We start from the raw sequence: 20,534 nt of genomic DNA, 5'->3' as shown, positions 1-20,534 counted from the left end.
ATATATATATACTTGACACTGACTTTTTCCTCACCACCACACTGGTCATTTTCACAAGACAAAATTTTGTTGTTGGAAACTGTATTTTATACACTCAAATGTGACTTTTGCATGCTATAAGTACTTGAGTAAGAGACGTTTTACTTGATTTGGGTCATTAAAAAACTTTGACTACCAATATTATGATATAGGTAGCCTATATCTGCTGTATTCATCCTAAAACCTACAGTAGGTTGATATAAAACCAAAACAACATTATTAAGCAATTTTTTGAATAACATTAAGTTCATGACATGTTAAATATATAGTAAATCTGCTGGTTTAATACATACAGAATAATAATAAATACAGTTATGTAACAACTATAACATTGCCGTTATATCTTAGGACATATTTGATTAACTTTTATTACTTAAGTTACACCAAATGTTGACTAACGAAGGGACATTTATAACAACTACTTTTTGTTAGACTACTGTATTGTCAAACCATGTTGCATACAAATGCATTCAACAGACTTATATGCCAGTGTATTGCTGTAGAGGACAAATAAAACACGAGGCAGGTGTTTAGAAAGAGTATAGTTTATTTTGTTTGACCTGCAAACTTATCTAAACAAGATAAACTTTCAGAAAACAGCCTGGAAACATTATAATACACGCGCTTGTTTATATTATCCACGGTGTCTTCAACTGTTGTCTTCAACGGTTGTCCTTTGCTCAACAACTCAGCTGAAAAACAAAGCAAAATACTATTTTTTACAGTCATTGGCAAAATATTACAACAGTCAGACATAGAGCAAAGAGCATAGAATCACCAAGAGGCAACATTCTAGAGCAATTTGGGAAAGGGAAACTAGATGGCGCGGCGACCATTTTATCAACACTATCAACACTTTTGATAGTAAGTGTTGTATTGCCGTCTCTCAGGTTGTATCACAGCTTTAACACGCTTTTTGAATAAATTAATTAAAAACAAAGCAGCTGCTTTCCATCGCGACAGCAATGAGATCGCTTTCATTTCAAAATGGCGGAATACGGGGCTGTTGCTGGGCGCTCACCTCTTGGTCATGGGTCATTCTAAGCTCTTTGCATAAAGTTAAATCATAACAGTTACCATGGTTTCTATTTCAAACTATAGTAAACTAAAGTTTGAAACTATAGTTTAAAATAGACGATGAGTGGGCCCTGCTGCTCCCACCCACCATAACCCTCGCAGCAAGGTCCCACTACCGGCCTCCCGTGTTTCCCTGGGGGTCCTCAGGGCTTGTTTGTTCCCTGCCTAGGGCTCAAAGGGCGGCTTGCTTCAGGGAGTGCACGAGTAAACCGGGCGCCAGGCCGTGCCAGTGTTCACTGGATGTTGCTCGGCGGCACATTTCGAGCAACAAACACGTAATATTCTTTGCGATATTGCGTTTATGTACACAAACCGCAAGGAACTACAGCACAGTTGGGCCCGAGTGAAGCTTCACGAAGCGGACTTTGTGAGATTGGCATGGCTCCACTCCACCGTCAGTATTGAACTCACCTTGGTCAAGTTCAAACAGCAACACCTAGCGAACTGACTACACCGAATGAGAACCGAAGAGCTTTATAGGAATGCAGATGCAAATTTTTACAAGACACGTCACTGCTGTCTCGTTGTCATGGTGAGCGCTGAAGAGGGCTCACCTGATTGGAGCACACAGAGTCGGGAAGCTGCGTCACGGCATGTTGCGGTCTGCTGTGGATTAAAACATATTAAATATATTCACTATATATTTTTTACATTTTTGGTGCAGTGTAATATTCTGGGATGCAGTAGAATATGGAGACAGATTAATATAATAGGGTATATGCCGAGCTAGTGTTGTTCCCATACTTATAATCTTCCGGTGACCTGTTATTGTGAGTTTTTCTGTCATTTTATACGGTTCCTTTTAAAGCATTGATGTTGTAATGTTAATAAAAATACATCCAGTTAAATAAACTTTGGCATTCATTTAGTTGTTCAAGCGTAAAACGAGACAAAAGGCCTTTTACTCGCACTCGCCCGTCAGAATCGGCAGGGTAGCGCAGCTCCATTGAATATATTGGGGTAAAATAAATGCTCATATTATAAATACATGGCGGGGGAAATGTAATTTAATGCAGTGCTTCTTGTACAATCTGAGACCCACTTTATATCGGATATTACTCAGCCAGTGGAGATCGCTGATTTTTAAAGAAAACATACCTTAAACGCGCAGATTTTTCCTTTGCCATAAAGTTCACCGGAAGCGCTTAACCCAGATTACTGGCAAATTAAAAGTCCTATTAGCATCCTTCGGTTTACAGTGTTGGGCAGTAGCGTCGCTAGAAGCAGTGACGCTATTAGCTTAACTACATGTGGCTACTATATACATATACATTCTCTGGCCACATTATTAGGTACAACTTACTAGTATTAACTCTGTTGGACCCCCTTTTGCCTTTAGAACTGCCTTATCCTTTGTGGCAAAGATTCAACAAGGTACTGGAAATACTCATAAGAGATTTTAGTCCATACATGATAGCATCTAGCAGTTGCAGCAGATTTGTCAGCTGCACATCCATGATGCAAGTCTCCCGTTCCACCACATCCCAAAGGTGCTCTATTAGCTTGAGATCTGGTGACTGTGGAGGCCATTTGAGTACAGTGAACTCATTGACACGTTCAAGATACCAGTCTGAGATGATTCTCGCTTTATGACATAACGTGTTATCCTGCTGGAAGTTGCCTACAGAAGATGGGTACACTGTGGTCATAAAGGGATGGACATGGTCAGCAAAAATACTCAGGTAGGCTGTAGGGTTGACACAATGCTCAATTGGTGCTAATGAGCACAAAGTGTACCAAGAAAATATCCGCCACATCATTACACCACCTCCACCAACCTGAACTGTTGATACAAGGCAGGATGGATCAATGCTTTCATGTTGACACCAAATTCTGACCCGACCATCCAAATGACGCAGCAGAAATCGAGACTCTTCAGACCAGGCAAGGTTTTTCTAATCTTCTATTGTCCAGTTTTGGTGAGCCTGTGTGAATTGTAGCCTCAGTTTCCTGTTCTTAGATGACAGGAGTGGCACCCGGTGTGGTCTTCTGCTGCTGTAGCCCATCTGTCTCAAGGTTGGATGTGTTGTGTGTTCAGAGATGCTCTTCTGCATACCTCGGCTGTAACGAGTGGTTATTTGAGTTACTGTTGCCTTTCTATCAGCTCAAACCAGTCTGGCCATTCTCCTCTGACCTCTGGCATCAACAAGGCATGTGCAGCCACAGAACTGTCACTCACTGGATATTTTTTATATGAAGGACCGTTCTCTCTAAACCCTAGAGATGGCTGTGTGTAAAATCCCAGTAGATGAGCAGTTTCTTAAAATACTCAGACCAGCCAGTCTGGCACCAACAACTATGCCACATTCAAAGTAACTTAAATCACCTTTCTTCCAAATTCTGATGCTCTGTTTGAACTGCAGCAGATCGTCTTGACCATGTCTACATGCCTAAATGCACTGAGTTGCTGTCACGTGATTGGCTGATTAAAATTTGTGTTAATGCGCAGTTGGTCAGGGGTACCTAATAAAGTGGCCGGTAAGTGTGAGTGTGTGTATATACACACACACACACACACACACACACACACATATAGGTATGTTCCATGGGTATACATTTGTTTACAACAAAAAATGTATTTATGTAAGTATATTAGAAAACCTTCTTTTTAAAATATTTCTCAAATGATGTTTAACAGAGCAAGGAAATTTTCACAGTATGTCTGATAATATTTGTTCTTCTGGAGAAAGTCTTATTTGTTTTATTTCGTCTAGAATAAAAGCAGTTTTTATTTTTTTAAAAACCATTTTAATAATTTAATAATTCTGACTTCAACTGTACATGAACTTCTGTCTTGTGCATAAATATATAATTTAATATATAAATATATATTATTAATATATAATTGAAATGTAATTTAATTATATTCACACATATTAATATTGTATATTAATATGTATAATATTAATATGATGTGTGTGTGTGTGTGTATAATTAAATTACATTTCATTTATGTTTAATTATACACATGTAAATAAATTGCATGGTGTACTGACATATTATATTTATATATATACATATACAGTAAATAAAGCACAACAGATGCTTACAGATGTTCTCTCTGGTTCCTATATAATGTTAATTGTCGAGAAGACAAACCAATCAAACAAAAAAGAGCACGAGGAACAGTTTATTAGAAAAAAAAACATGATTATCTGACTGTACATTTCATAAGATAGCACAAAGAGGAAACTCCATGATCAATTTGATCAAAATCTCAGCCCGTGTGTGCTCGCCCATACATTAAAACAAAGCAAGGTTTCGTCAGTACTTTATCATAATAAAGCATCTCTCATTTAAATGAGAAATGTGTTGATTAATATATTACACACTCTACATAATCCATGAATTTTACAATGTAATTGTGTACAAAAAAAAAAAAAAAGAGATCCTTCCTTTAATCTCGCTGGCAGTCATATTTCATCCACTTTTACAAACCTGAAACAGCATAAGAGAAAACACTGACAAACCGTAGAATGACATGACTGAGCTTTTTGTTCCCATCCCGAACCCACCAGTCCATTCTCCCTCATTCAGTGCTCAAACAGACAACAATGAGTTCACAAAGCATGCTGGGAGTACTTTATTCATCGGCTGCTTACTATGATTAATGCTGCACAGAGAGGTTTTCAGTTATTTTCATTGCTCACTAGTTGAGCAGTAACACAATGGAGAAAAATAAATAAAACAACCATAATCAAATGATATCATATTTAATAATTACTAGTGAATATTTTATTAAAACAGGTTGTTTGTGTAAGATAATTCACAGTACCAGTCAAACATTTGAACACCGCTGACTACATGTTACTCATGGTTGAATGCTTAAATGCTGGAAGTGTGTTTTGTTGACAAATATAATACTGTTGTTGGTGGCTCAGTAGTTAGCACTGTCGCCTCACAGCAAGAAGGTTGCTGGTTCGAGTCCCGGCTAGGGCAAGTTCTGTGTAGAGTTTGTATGTTCTCCCTGTGTTGGCGTGGGTTTCCTTCGGGGGCTCCGGTTTCCCCCACAGTCTAAAGACATGCGCTATAGGTGAATTGGGTAAACAAAATTAGCCACAGTGTAAATGTGAGTGTGTATGGGTGTTTCCTAGTACTGGGTTGCAGCTGGAAGGGTATCCACTGTGTAAAACATATACCGGAATGGTTGGCAGATCATTCCACTGTGGCGCACTCTGATAAATAAGGGACTAAGCTGAAGGAAAAATAATGAATGATAATAATAATAACAATAGCAATACATTAATAATAATAATAACATTAATAATATGAATAAATTTAATAACTATAGTAATAATAATAACAATAATAATAGCTTTACAGTGTGGTTAATAATAAAGAATATTGTTAACAATATTTACATAAATATTATGACATTTTAACATTAATTAAAACATACCGCAGTATGTGTGTGTGTATCTATGTATGATGTGTGTATTGCGTATGTAATATTAATAATAATATTAATAATAAAAATAATAATGATTTAGCCAGTCCTGCTAATAATAATAATGAAATTAACATTTAAATTATTCAAAAGTTATAAAACTATAAAAAATAATAGTACTTATAATAAATTATTATATTATCTGAGATGTGAAAAAATTATATTGTAATAATATGCATATTACATTAATAATACTAATAATAAAAATAACAAACAAATTAAATCAAATTTATAAATGATTTATAAATGAGTATAACAAGATTTTAAAGATAATGCACACATTTAAATGTATTAATAATAATAACAACATTTATATTATTATTATTAATATTATGAATGTATTATTTGTTTTAAATAAATAAGCTTGAGTCAATAGTCAGGGAAAAGCATAAGTAAATCAAGGAATTATTATTACTATTATCATTATTAGTCATCATCATTTCTCTACTATAATAATAATAATAATAATAATAATAATAATAATAATAATAATAAATAAAAATAATAATAAAATATAATAATACTAATAGTATTATTAATATTAATAATAATAATAAATAATAATAACAACAATAATAATATAAATAAAAAAAATAATAAAATATAATAATAATAATAATAATAATAATTCAATTTAATCATGTATATTCCACACTCCCGTTGACATTTTGTATATATTTTTGTTGATGTACTTGTATTTCAAAAATGTGTAAAATAACTAAGGCAGAATAAACCAGTCTCTGTGTTCAATCATTTGACTGGATTTAACAGCAGAAGCAATGCATGTGTTGGCAAAGCAGGACTAGGAAGGCAAAGTAAAGCCTACCTGGACACTAGTGCTGGTTAGATGAGGAAACAGGAGCAAACATTTCCTCTCAGCTTAGGAAAAAAGAGCGTCAATACCTGCTGGGGATAAAACTATGGCCTGCAACAGGTCTGACAGAGAGATTATTCCCCGAACCACGTCTTCTCTGTCCACAAGCACCAGCCTATGGACCTGAACACACACACACACATATTCAACATCACAGACATAGACAAATAGAAACAACTAAATGAACTATTTAATGTAATTGCTAAAACCACTCGTTGCTTGAATTGAACATGAAACAAAAAGAAACATATATTAAAAAAATATATATATATATAAATATTTATATTATATTGTTTTATCACTGTACTTCATTAAATATTATTTAAATTTATATATGAAAAGGGAAAAAACGGATTGGTGGCTCAGTGGTTAGCACTGTCGCCTCACACCAAGAAGGTCACTGATTTGAGTCCCATCTGGGTCAGTTGGCATTTCTGTGTAGAGTTTGCATGTTCTCCCCATGTTGGTGTGGGTTTCCTCCGGGTGCTCCGGTTTCCCCCACAAGTTCAAAGACATGCGCTATAGGTGAATTGAATAAGCTAAATTGGCCGTAGTGTATGTGTATGAATGAGAGTGTATGGGTGTTTCCGCTACGTAAAACATACACTGGATAAGTTGGCGGGTCATTCCACTGTGGTGACCCCTAATTAGTAAATGGACTAAGCCGAAAAGAAAATGAATGAATGAATGGAAATATTATCTGAGAACAGCCTTTCATTTCAGAAACCCCATCCTCACCTCTGCCTTGACTATTCTGTCAATAACAGTCTCTAAAGTCTCGTCAGGGTAACATTTAATGACTCCTTCCACATAGCAGCGTCTCCTGCGCACCGCCTCCTGCATGCTCATGCTCAGGTTATTATATGTCTTCTGGGCCGCAAGATTCTGACAAAACAAGCAGAGGCACACCACACAAAAATCATCAGGCTATTATCAGTCAGTGCTGATTCTAATGTCTAAAAATAACAAAATAAAAGTCTTACGATCACATCAAATCTGGAATACAGGGCGACCACCTTACCTGAAAAAAGCAGAAAAGCTAGTAAAAATGTTATTATTTTGTGTTGTCCATTAACATAAGATAGGCAAGCTATTTAAACATTTAATCTATAAATCATCTGAGCATCTATTTTTATTCTACTAGTACTGTGCCTACTAGTGTCTTTTCCATTAAGTACTATTACTTATTCTTAAGTTACTTAGGCATGGGCCAGAGTATGTTTCTGATGGCATGATAACCTGGATAAAAATATCACGGTTTCACAGTATTGTGGTTACCGCTCTAAAATATATTCTTTTTAAATGTCTGGGTATAAACTAAAACTTTTGCCCTTAAGGCTGATTTATACTTCTGCGTCAAACGTCGGCGTATGCTACGGCGCTGACGCATAGCCCTTCGCCGTGGCCATCGCCGTCACTGACGTGCACCTCTCAAAAAATGTAACTACACGTCGCAACGACGCGTAGCGTAAGCTCTGTGATTGGTCGGCTTGGTAGCGCTGACGAGTCTGGGCGGGACCGAGAGCCACGCGAATGGCGCGAGCGATTGTTTACAAGTGTGGAGTCCCGTGAAGGAGCTCCGGGTGGAAAGTTTTGTTTTGTGTTTACCTCATAGTTAAAGTTGTTGCACGTCCGCCGGTTCCTGTCTCAAAATGAGCGAGTTTGAGCCACTTGTACATCCCGATAGTGTTCAGGAAAAGCAAAAAAGCAGAGAAGAAACTCGACACAGAGGAACATTAACACCTCACTGCCAACTAGCGTTTCGGAAGTGTTATTGCAGACCGACAGAGACAGCGCGCAGAAGTATAAATGCACAGCTACACGCGTTGCATGCGCCGTGGGTTACGCCGGTCACTTGACGCAGAAGTATAAATCAGGCTTTATCCAACACAATATATTTCATTTTAAGAAACATTTAAATTATGTTGGAACAGTAGCTTTTGATGTGGAGAGTGTTTTATTTTTTTGCTGGAGATATTGTTGCCCTAAAAAACTGAATAAAATATTTGCAAGAAACATGTAAACAATAAAGCTGTATACTGTATGAACGGTACAACAGAAAATGGTGGTGTTTTTAAAACTTTGACTTTTCCAAACCGCGGTAAACGTTGAAACTTGTTATCATCCCATGTCTACATACAATTATTTAAAAGATATTAGTAAACAGACATGCTGAATCATTAGATTAAAATAGCTAAATATTTTTGTGTATAAACTGTTTTATAAAATGTTGCTTGCTTGTGCAAATGATGCATTATTTAATTAAATGATAGCACTCATTTTGATATATTTGCAACATTCTAAAGACTGCATAAAGTCGGGTTCAAAAATCTGAACTTACAGCTAAATTCACAATTATTCGCCCTCCTGTGTATTTTTTTCTTTTTTAAATATTTCCAAAATGAAGGTAAACAGAGCAAAGAAATTTTCATAGTATGACCATTTATGTGAAGCTGCTTTGACACAATCTACATTGTAAAAGCGCTATACAAATAAAGCTGAATTGAATTGAACATGTCTGATAATATTTTTTCTTCTGGAGAAAGTCTTATTGTTATGTATGATGATTATTATAATTTAATTGTTAATAAATAATAATAATAATAATAATATGCATGCATATAATAACTATACTACTAATAATAACAATCATAATCGCCATATATAGTTAATAATGAAATATTGCTAATAATTTACATAAATGTTAATGATGACATGACATTAATTTTGAATATAATATATACTACTATTACTACCAATAATAATAATAAATAATGTATTAGCAGGTACTGCTAATAATAACATTATTGATAAAACAATTAAAATATATATTACTAATAATAAATTATTATATTATGTGAAATGTAAAATATTATAATTTAATAATATGCATATTACATGAATAATACTAATAATAAAAGGAACAAATGAAATTGAATATAAATGATTTAAAAATGAATATAAAAAATATTAGAGATAATGCACACATTCAAATGTATTATTATTATAAATAATAATAATATTTTATAATTATGGCATTATTTATTCAAAATAAATGAGCATGAGTCAATAGTCAAGCAAAAGCATGTGAAAATTAAGAAATTATAATTATTATTATTATTACTGCCATCATTACTCTAAATGAGTGTTTCTCAACCTGGAGGACCACCGGCTCTGCACATTTTCCATGTCTCCTTAACCAAACACACCTGATTCAGATCATCAGCTCATTAGAAGAGACTGAAAGACCTGTAATGGGTGTGACAGATGAGGGAGACATCCAAATCATGCAGTGCTGGTGGTCCTTCAGGAACGTGGTTGAGAAACACTGGTTTAAATAAATTCTTATTTGTTTTGTATTAAAAATGAGTTATTAAAACTATCATGTTTAGAAATGTGTTGAAAAAATCTTCACTCCGCTAAACAGCACTATACATACAGGGGGGCTAATAATTCAGGACGGACTTCAACTGTATATATCATTCTAATTAAAGGAAAATGAATGAAAAATGTTTGAAATAAACCCAAATGGAATGAGTGATTTGTTTCCTCTGATTTAAGAGTACCATCATCATCCACCACAGGCAGAGCAGACACGCGTCGCTCCACAAACACAGACAGAGCGTCGTACACAGTGGCCGTCTGAGAGACTGTGGCCACGTCTCTGAACGTCCCGATTCCTGCTTCTTTAATCTGCATCTTCAAGAAGCGAGGCTTTGGCACAGTGGTTCCCTGGAGATTTATGAATTAAACACAGAAAGAGGTTTTTAAGTCTCAAAACAATGCAAGTGTAATGCAGCTTGTTGTACATTAACACTCGAATGTGTCCTGTTTATTCATTCCTTCATTTTCCTTCAGCTTACTTTTATTTTTCTGGGGTTGCCACAGAAAAGTCAACCACCAACCATTCCAGCAAATTTTTACAAAGTGGATGCCCTTCCAGCTGCAACCCAGTATTGGGAAACACCCATACACAATTACATGCACTCATGCACTACGGCCAATTTAGTTTATTCAATTCACCTATAGCGCATGTCTTTGGACTAAGGGGGAAACCGGAGCACCCGGAAGAAACTTATGCTGACACAGGGAGAACATGCAAACTCCACACAGAAATGCCAACTGACCCAACCAGAACTCAAACAGCGACCTTCTTGCTGTGAGGCGACAGTGCTAGCCACTGAGCTGCCCCATAAATAAAATCACTTTTGTAATTGTAATGTGATGCAGACAATAACTAACGAATGTGCTAAAAAAATAAAAATAAAAAATGAACTGTGAAATTGTGTATTTCAATGAATTTATCAGTCTTACGAATATATGAAGGAACTTGAGGATCCTCTTATGGGTCAGTATGTGAAGGACATTTCCAGACTCTGGGTCAATGACCGGCAGCCTGTGGATTTTGTGCTTCAGTAAAGAGTAGACGGCGTCAAAGAGGCTGTTTATAGGCACACACACAGACACACACACACACACACACACACACACACACAAAAGAATTATGAATATATTTTAATATACAGTATATTATAAATACATACACCACCACTCAAAACAAGAGCAACAATTGCAAATACATAAACAAATAAATAAATAAATGTACTAATTTAAAAACAAAGCAATAATAATTTACTAATTATTATATATAATAATTGTAGCTAAAGTACAGACACGATAAAGATGAGCTTTTACGTTTAATCATTGTTATTATAGTTGACAAATTTAAACAATTTGCAGCTTTAAATTAAATATACAATAAATAAAATTCATATTGACTCAAATAATGTATATAAAAAATGTAAACTTGTTTTATTTAATCTATTTACCAATGAAATATTTCCACTGAAATATTATAACTTAATGTACTAAAATAACTTAAAATAAAATCTATAAACACATTTAAAAAAAAAAAAAAGATATTGTTCAAAAACATCACGTAATTTATTACAATTGTTTTATAATATATATATATATATATATATATATATATATATATATATATATATATACACACATATATATATATATATATATATATGCTGCTATTGCAGAAACAGACAGAACAGTTGTATAAATATTATATATATATATATATATATATATATATATATATATATATATATATATATATATATATATATATATATATATATATATATATATATATGTATGTATGTATGTATGTATGTATGTATGTATGTATATATGTATGTATGTGTGTGTGTGTGTGTGTGTGTGTGTGTTTTTACAATCATTTTGGATCCCTGTTTATTTTCTTTATCTCTCTACATGTCAAAACGTACAATAATAAATGTCTGATATATTCAGGGTGAGAATTACAGGAGATGTTGGGGGGGGATCAACCTCCTAATTAATGTTTGATCCCTCCTGAAGGATTTCAAAACAAGGGCTAGGGGTGTCAGCCCTTTAATAATGAGAAGTAGTTTTCTGTGATCTGTATCCTAAATAATATTATGAATCATTAAAATAATAGATGATATAATTATACATTTGACCACCCCTATAACGGTTCGCACCATTGTAAATACATAACAGCGCTAATGAGCTTATGCAGGGAAAATATTCATTCGACAGTCTCAAAGCGGCAGATCTATGATATCGTAAGTGTTCACAACACACTTTTCTTGGATATATTGTCATTTCTTCATATAAAGTTGAGGGGAAAAACATCATGTGATTAAGAATATCTGTCTTGCATCTTACACCAGTTATATGCCGCCAAATATCCACCCATAAAACTCAATTGTGCCAGTAATGTTTGCACAGTTTGAATACCTGGCATCAGGAGTGATACTGATGAGACACTGGTCTTGATACTGCAGATAAACATCTAGAGAAAGACAGAAAAACATTGGAAAAATCAAACGCAAGTCAACACTATGCAGTAAATTTACTGTAGAATTACACAATGACAGTCAATGACAGCTGGGTGAGATATATTGAGCCCTTTGTACATACTATCATCTTGCTAGTGTTTCAATACTATATACAGCTGAAGTCAACATTTTTAGCCCTCCAGTGTTTTTTTCTGTCTTTTTCTGATCCTGATTATCATATTTGTCTAGGACTTTAGTAAATCTAAACATGATGTTATCTTTTATTTAATGTAGTTTACTGATTAAATGCGATAGCAAATTAAAACCACAATCATTTATGATGGAAATAAATTATTACTTTATGTAATCTTTAAATTAAATCATTTGTAAATAAATGAGGTGTAATCATTATACAATTTAATATTGGCAGTGTCTTTTCATTTAGGAAGTAAACATCCCAACATCACCTGTGGAGTTCAGATTATTTACTTTGAAATGAATCACCTCTCCATGTCTCAATCTTGTGCTCCTCCAGTTCATAGATCTGAACCTGCAAGACAAAACAAAAACCTATAAAATATAAAGGTCTTGTACTTATAATATGTTGTGCTTGCATGCATACACTTAAAGGTTTGTTTATTTAATTATTTAGTAGTATTTATTTTTTAGTTCCTTTTTACAAGTCTAAAGTGTGTATGTAAAGTGTGTATGTGAAGTGTTAGCTTAAATTAATTCACACATCATTTTTTTATAACTCTTTGAAACTGCCTCTTTTGGGCTTTAATGCAAATTGTGCCGTTTTGGTGACTGTCGCTTTAAATTCAGATGAGACTGTCCCCCCAGTCTTTTCAAAAGAGGGCGGAGCTATGCAGCAGATTTAAAACTTTAATGGCGACGCTGCTTCTCACTCAGGGCTGTTTATGCTAATGAGTAAGAGATCACCAGTAATGGGCGGGGCTTTCCCTCTGATGACATGTGCAAAAGAGAATGTCAATCAAAGTGTTTCTGCAGTGTGATTATAGAAAATTTAATTAATCAATTTTTACCATTAGAGGTTGGCTATATTCACACACTGCTGCCACACAACTGTGTTTAAACCCCTTAGAAAAGTGATTTGTGCATAATAGATACCCTACTTTGCTTAATAGTAAGTTGACTTTACAAATACAAGTTTAAAAAATGATTCATTCATTTTCTGCCACTTTTCCGTGCCGGGTCGCAGGGGCAGCAGTCTTAGGAGAGAATCCCAGACTTCCCTCTCGCCAGACAGTTCCTACAGCTCCTCCGGGGGGATCTCAAGGTGTTCCCAGGCCAGCCGAGAGACATAGTCCCTCCAGCGTGTCCTGGGTCTTCCCGAGGCCTCCTCCCGGTGGGACATGCCTGGAATTCCTCCCTAGGTAGGCGTCCAGGAGGCATCCGAAACAGATGCCCGATCTGTCAGGGTTGGTGATGGGAAATGGGGAAAAAGGATCGAGGACTCAAGTGCAGGAATAATGGGAATTTATTAAATAATAAAAATAAAATAAAATGCAAAATAAACTACCCCGAGGGGGAAAACATTAACAAAACAAATACATACACAAACAAACTTCACTGGGCTGGATGGTCAGGAACAGGACTGGAAACATGACAAGACAAGGGTTCAAACAACAACAAGTGATGACGAACTGGCACAGGACAGCAAAAGTGAGGGGTATATAAACTTTAGAAAATTAACACAAACAGGTGAACACAATTAACTAATAATGGGTAAACAAGGAGGGTGGGACAAGACAATAGAGCGCATGACACAGCGAGACAACACAAGCCATGCGCTCACTTAACAGGACAAGAACATGCAGCCAATGAGGGAACTCATTAACCGCATGTTCATGACAACAAACACAACACTGAATCACACGACAAAAGCACGTGACCACAATGTAAACACCGAGCCACGTGCTTTGACAAGAGACGCAAGACACGAGCACACGATAGATAAACACCTTACCGTGCGCTCACACATAAGCAACGCGCATGCTTCATCTCAGCGCCAACCAAAACTGAAACCAACTAGACGGAGGCGCTGAGAATAAAGCAGCGCGCTGCTGACAGAACAAACACAAACACTAGTACAAGAGCGCGCGCGTCTGAGGGACGCAGAGCGTGCGCGGCCACATCAAGTGGCAGCGCGCACACTCTGCGTACACCCACGACGGCGCGCGCGCACACAGAGACAGAAACAGGACCAGACATGGAGTAGTGTCAGAGCTCTGCCACCAAAACAAGAATTTACAAGACCAAAGTGGCAGAACCCTGACACGATCCACCTTAGCTGACTTCTCTCGATGTGGAGGAGCAGCGGCTCGACTCTGAGCTCCTCCCGGGTGTCAGAGCTCCTCACCCTATCTATAAGGGTGCGCCCTGCCACCCTTCGAAGAAAACTAATTTCGGCCACTTGTATCCGAGATCTTGTCCTTTGGGTCATGACCCAAAGCTCATGACCATAGGTGAGAGTAGAACCATAGCTTGACCGGTAAATCGAGAGCTTTGCCTTTCGGCTCAGCTCCTTTACCACTGCCATTACTGCTGCCGCTGCACCAAGCCGCCTGTCAATCTCACGCTCCATCCTTCCCTCACTCATGAACAAAACCCTGAGATACTTAAACTTACAATATTACCGTACTCAAAATATTAGTGTAAGAAAATGAATTGTGTACAATAAGAGTGTGGCCAAATGCCATTTTTAGACACCTCGTCTTATGATCTACTAAGATACCAATATCAGTTTCATGCGGCATTATGTGGACAGTCAATGCGAAATCAATAAGATTCCAACTATGAAGGGCAACACAAGAATATCATTAGAGGAAAACAAGAGACAGCAACCCACCATAGGAGATCTGTAGTACCGATGCAGAATATTAATGAAATCTGTGATCGTCAGCATACCTACGAACATATGAAGTGAAATAAAGTGAAATCGAGCAAGTATGCACAATGTAATACGCACATATCCAAGGGGTCATTCCTACCCACAAATCTCTGCAGTTTGTGGTCCCAGAGAGGAGCCGCTCTTAAACCGTTAGCCACCAATGCAAAGAAGGCCTTCTTCACCTGTGTGCATAAAATACAAACACAGCTGAAGTCAAGATTATTAGCTTTTTTTCAGTTTCAAATATTTTCCAAATGATGTTTAACAGAGCAAGGAACTTTTCACAGTATTTCCTATAATATTTTTTCTTCTGGAGAAAGTCTTATTTGTTTTATTTTGCCTAGAATAAAAGCAGTTTTAATTTTTTTAAAAACCATTTTAAGGTCAAAATTATTAGCTACTTTAAGCTATATATTTTTACGATAGTCTACAGAACAAACCAGTTTTACAATGACTTGCCTAATTACCCTAACCTGCCTAATTAACCTAGTTAAGCCTTAAAATGTCACTTTAAGCTGAACACTGGTGTCTTGAAAAATATCTAGTCAAATATTATTTACTGTCATCATGGCAAAGATGAAATAAATCAGGTATTAGAAGTGAGTAATTAAAACTATTATGTTAAGAAATGTGTTGAAGAAGTCTTCTTTCTGTTAAAACAGAAATTGGGGAAAAATATTTGATAATAATTCAGGAAGGCGAATAAATCTTCAACTGTAAGACTTCAACTGTATACTGTATGCATAAATTAATAACAGTCATTAAAGTTATTCAGATATTACCTTAAATCACTGTTTATACATCCTACACAGGTTTATAACACATTTGCATAATAGACTTTCATTGGTTGCTGGTAAATAACATCAACTTTGACCCTCAAGAGTTAAATTTCTGTAATCGATATCTTAAATTTCTTCTGTAAATCAAATCCACTTTGCTGCACTTGCAAATAATAAATAGTCAAATTAATTCGGTGAAATTGACACCACTGTATACTTTTCGTATTATTGTTTCCAAGAGCTGTGAAACAGCTGAAATAGACCATTTTAAGGGATGTAAACAAAAACAATGGTCCCAACGTTTTATATTTTTTACTTTCTATAGCTTCTGAGAATCCAAAAAAGAGCCACATATTGATAAATAATGGTATTGTAGCTGTTTTAACATTAGGTTGTGATTGAATTGCCTCTTATTATGGTTATGAAATAGCTTGATAACAAGCAGGAAATGTGCATGGGCCAATGACATGACCACATTGAAATAGTCTACATGCTAATGAACGTTTTATTTTCAACCAATCACTACAGACTGGGCCATCTGATCAATCAGATCAGAGTAAAGACTCAAGGAAAGGCAGGATTTAAGAGACTAGACTCCTTAACCAACCATTTCAGATGCAATGCAATAGGGGCTGATGCTGCAACCGGAATTACAGAGACATTTTAAGTGTTTCAGACCTTGGATAAATGTAAAACTATTTTAGAAAAAAATAAATAAATAAAACTCTATAAAAATCACATTTAAACTATTTTAAATATTAAAATTATGTTAAGTCCCAACCTGCAGTGTTGTGTCAAAAATGACCAGTTTGCAGCTGGTAGGAATTGCATCATAACAGCAGTGCTTCTTCATAAAGTTCATATAAGTTTCGGCATTTGGATCCGGGTCTGGAGGACATAAAACACACCAAATTAGATTGAAGATTGTTTTTTTAGGATATCAACCTAGGGTATCTAAATAATAATGATTTAGGAAATGTGAATTGACATACCTGTGATGTTCACTAAACAGTCCTCATGGCAATCGTCCTGTCAGAAACAAAACAGATTAATAATGGACGTGTGTGTATGTGTGTGCGTGTCAAATCAAATCAATTTTGATGTCACATTATTGTGTCACATTATTTTATTATCACATTATTTATTGTGTTACCTGTGTGTGTGTGTGTGTGTTGCAATAATCACTGAATATTTTATGATGAAATTAACTGAAATTGACAAGTTAATGATAATTGTAATGTGAAGTGGACGCTGTGGATCCAAAGGCAGCTTTATTAAACAGAATGGTCAGGCAAGGGTGTGTGTGAGTGGTGCATGACTAGAACTTGTAGTCCAAAATGGTGGATTTGTAGTCTGTTAGCGGACTGTGTGTTTACCAGCAATCTGCCAGGATTAGACTGTGGATTACACTGGTGATTATGACAATAATGGTTACAGTGAACAAATGTTTGTAGGAAAATGTAAGAAAAAATCATTAGCCTCATTAGTAGCTATCAACTTTCATCCACTGTAACAACAAAAAAGATATATTTTAAGACAATATTAATTAAAAATGTAACTGAACTGCAAATGTCACATCCATAACGCTGGAATTGCTCATATGATGTATATGATGTAAGTGTAATTGATGTAAACCTTTAGGAAATGTTTTTGGTACATCAAAAAGTGACAATCCAACAAGCTAATCCAGCAACAAAAAACAAAATAGTGCTTAAAATGTCACTAAAATGCAACCTATTTAAACCTCATAATTAAATAGAAAATTAGACGAATAACTAAAAAAAGGTCCACTTTTTAAGAAAAAGAACCATCCCTTACACCAGGCTGGCTACAGGCCTGGTGTTCATCAACATTTGGTCTGTAAAGAATCTGAATATTTCTAATCGATATTTCTGGCATGCCATAGGCCAGATTAACATGTGGAAATCTTTATTATTTAAAAAAAAAAAAGTTTTTTCAACATATTTGGTGCAGTTGTAAACACCACTGAATATTTTTGATAGTTAGTCTAAACATTTAAGTAATAAATAATTATTAAAAGCACTTTAAAATCCCCACAATAACAAATTGATACGTTCATTATCACAACATTGCATTGATGAATATCGGCATATTTCTAATGTAGCTACCTATGCTAGCATCATCTTCTCAAAACAGTGTCAGTAAACAGAATAAACAGATAAAAAACTGTATTGCTATCTCATATGCCTTGCAAAAATTACTGGGAATCATATGATCCATACAAATATTATTGAATTAAATTATAATTGGTATTAGATATATGTCGTAGTACTAATACTTACCTATCAGTGTAATTTAAAAGCGCTATTTTTTGCTTAGATTTCTTGAAGTAAATCCTCTCACCAATAAAAACAAGGTTATAAGACAGTAACACCAACGCACTTTTTAGTAAATAATGCGAAAACAAAACCATGGTATTACCCTGAGAGCACTTCAGCACTGTGTTTACGTTGAGCTCAGTCGTTTTAGCTAGTTTTATTCCCTTACGTATTTATTTTAACCCACGCATCAGACGCTTGTTTACACTCACTAGAGAAGGTTATATGTACCTACTGACTCTTACCTGCGTGCCAGTGTCCATTTGTGCGTGTGCACGGTCGAGCTCCTCCGTGCGCATCTCCGCGTCTTGCTGCGCATGCTCGCTGCCCCCGCGCTATATTAGGATCAATTGAGGTCGGTTATTTAAGACGCGACGCTACAGCGACTGGCAGACAAAGCGAAGAGAAGACTGCTTATTTTAGGATGCCGCTGCCTGTACGAATCCGGGTAAACGTGGTGTAAAAGTGTCTGGTTTGACACTGACAGACAGCGCGAGAGTTGGCATGTAAGAGCGCCCGCAGGTTGTTATAAATATAGCGCGTGACCTGCATGATATGCGCGCGACCGCCCATTCCTTCAGGAAGCCTCCAAAATTAACTCACCAGAGACCAGCTGGGAATTTAATATTGTAGAAAATGTTTAGTCGTTTAAGGATTTTTTACTTTAAAATTTCATATTTTCAGACTGAATTTTTGCACACACTTTTGTAATATTAGCCTATTTTATCGTTCATAAGTTTGATTGAGGTTTCCGGCCGTTTCATTAGTTAATCAAACTCAGTCTGGAGGTTATGAATATCAGAAGAATACACTTTATTGGAATATTTTCAAAACAAAATACTTTTTTGGCCCTTATAATGTACACTCACCACCGGCCAATTTATTAGGTACACCTTACTAGTACCGGGTTGGACCCCATTTGCCTTCAGAACTGCCTTAATCCTTCGTGGCATAGATTCAACAAGGTACTGAAAATATTCCTCAGAGATTTTGGTTCATATTGACATGATAGCATCACGCAGTTGCGATTTGAGAGTTTGAGATTTGTCAGCTGCACATCCATGATGCGACTCTCCCGTTCCACCACATCCCAAAGGTGCTCTATTGAATTGAGATCTGGTGACTGTGGAGGCCATTTAAGTACAGTGAACTCATTGTCATGTTCAAGAAACCAGTCTGAGATGATTCACGCTTTATGATATGGGACGTTTACCTGCTGGAAGTAGCCATCAGAAGCTGGGTACACTGTGGTCATAAAGGGATGGACATTCAACATCGCCTGTATAAGAATTAATAGCATTTAAACATATTTCCAAATTTAATATTAATAATTCAAATAAAAAAAATAATTCCTAAAATGTTGAATCTAAAAAAAACCTTTTTCAAGATTTAATAAGTCTTTTGAGTCTCCAAAGTGTGTCTGTAAAGTTTCAGCTCAAAACACTCATCAGATTTTTTATTATAGCTTTTAAAAGCTTGTAATTTTCAGCTTGTAGCTGTTTTTGTGGCCTGCACCTTTATTGCTGGTTCTCCCCGTCCACCATTCCCACGTCTGTCAGTGTGCCTCTCCACCTCGGCTGCATCGGCTGACAGACATGATAGAAGCAGATCTCACATAACGTTTGTGAGAAAAAACTACAGTAAGAACTTTCCCAATGATTATTTGATGTATTTGTTGTGGAGTTAATTCAAGCCTTTCTGTGATGATTCACAATGTTATTACAAAGTTCATGCAAACACACACAGCGCACACATTTAACTTTGCACTGAAAATGTGACAGGATACATGTTAATGTACAAAATAAACCTGATGTAACATCCACAAACTGGGATTGCAGCATCTTCTTTTATAATTTTGCTGACATGTGCCTTTGGTGATAAAGATGGTAAAAAAAATAAAAGAAAAAGAAAAAAAAGAAAATGCTGTAATTGATAACAAACATGCATTGCTTTACAAACGTTTTAAACTTGCCTTGATCACATTTGATGATGATTGATGATCACAGAGAGCTGAACAGATCTTGTAGTCCCACTTGCTTTGCGCACGTCCTGTCTTGTTGATATGGTTATACTACTGAGCCAATTAATTCAATTAATTCAGTGGGCAGGGTAACCGCACTCCTATGTCACGTTGCAGTCGGCTTCAATATGGGAGGGATTCGGATCCTATTTTAACGTCAGGAAATTTAAAAAAAAAAAAAAGAGACTTATTGTGTTTATATCAC

General features: G+C 35.7%; 1 protein-coding gene and 1 long non-coding RNA gene across 21 annotated transcripts; both read right to left on the bottom strand.

Annotated features, from left to right (window-relative positions):
- Positions 1 to 568: 568 nt before the first annotated feature.
- Positions 569 to 3,869, bottom strand: LOC147846661 (uncharacterized). Its single transcript, XR_015476159.1, has 2 exons — positions 1,671 to 3,869; positions 569 to 731 (listed from the first exon to the last, which is right to left on the bottom strand). It is a non-coding gene; the product is annotated as an uncharacterized LOC147846661 (long non-coding RNA).
- A 361-nt stretch (positions 3,870 to 4,230) lies between these two features.
- prkag3a (protein kinase, AMP-activated, gamma 3a non-catalytic subunit) lies at positions 4,231 to 18,612 on the bottom strand. 20 transcript variants are annotated; one of them, XM_087236645.1, is made up of 13 exons: positions 18,413 to 18,612; positions 16,963 to 16,999; positions 16,752 to 16,858; positions 15,292 to 15,373; positions 15,150 to 15,208; positions 12,767 to 12,827; positions 12,237 to 12,291; positions 10,752 to 10,878; positions 10,004 to 10,169; positions 7,421 to 7,458; positions 7,176 to 7,322; positions 6,390 to 6,560; positions 4,231 to 4,554 (listed from the first exon to the last, which is right to left on the bottom strand). In XM_087236645.1, the coding sequence occupies exons 3-12, from the start codon at positions 16,830 to 16,832 to the stop codon at positions 6,444 to 6,446; spliced, it is 933 nt and encodes a 310-aa protein (XP_087092771.1). In that variant the 5' UTR covers positions 16,833 to 16,858; positions 16,963 to 16,999; positions 18,413 to 18,612; the 3' UTR covers positions 4,231 to 4,554; positions 6,390 to 6,443. The 20 variants fall into 20 exon arrangements, with proteins under 20 accessions (XP_087092771.1, XP_087092773.1, XP_087092772.1 ...); XM_087236647.1 differs by having other exon boundaries at positions 6,467 to 6,560; XM_087236646.1 differs by having other exon boundaries at positions 12,782 to 12,827.
- Positions 18,613 to 20,534: the final 1,922 nt, after the last annotated feature.

Source organism: Danio rerio, chromosome 1, assembly GCF_052040795.2.
Source record: "Danio rerio strain M-AB ecotype USA chromosome 1, GRCz13ab, whole genome shotgun sequence".
Classification (NCBI taxonomy): domain Eukaryota; kingdom Metazoa; phylum Chordata; class Actinopteri; order Cypriniformes; family Danionidae; genus Danio; species Danio rerio.
This window is presented reverse-complemented; position numbering and strand designations above follow the sequence as displayed.

Excerpts from the sequence above, each read along its gene's own strand:
- prkag3a (XM_087236640.1), bottom strand. The coding sequence starts at position 18,608 with ATGCGCACGGAGGAGCTCGACCGTGCACACGCACAAATGGACACTGGC. Across the intron at positions 12,828-15,149 it reads GGTACTACAGATCTCCTATG|GTTCAGATCTATGAACTGGA; the intron begins GTGGGTTGCTGT and ends TTTGTCTTGCAG. Across the intron at positions 7,459-10,003 it reads GCCTGTGGTGGATGATGATG|GTAAGGTGGTCGCCCTGTAT; the intron begins GTACTCTTAAAT and ends TGCTTTTTTCAG.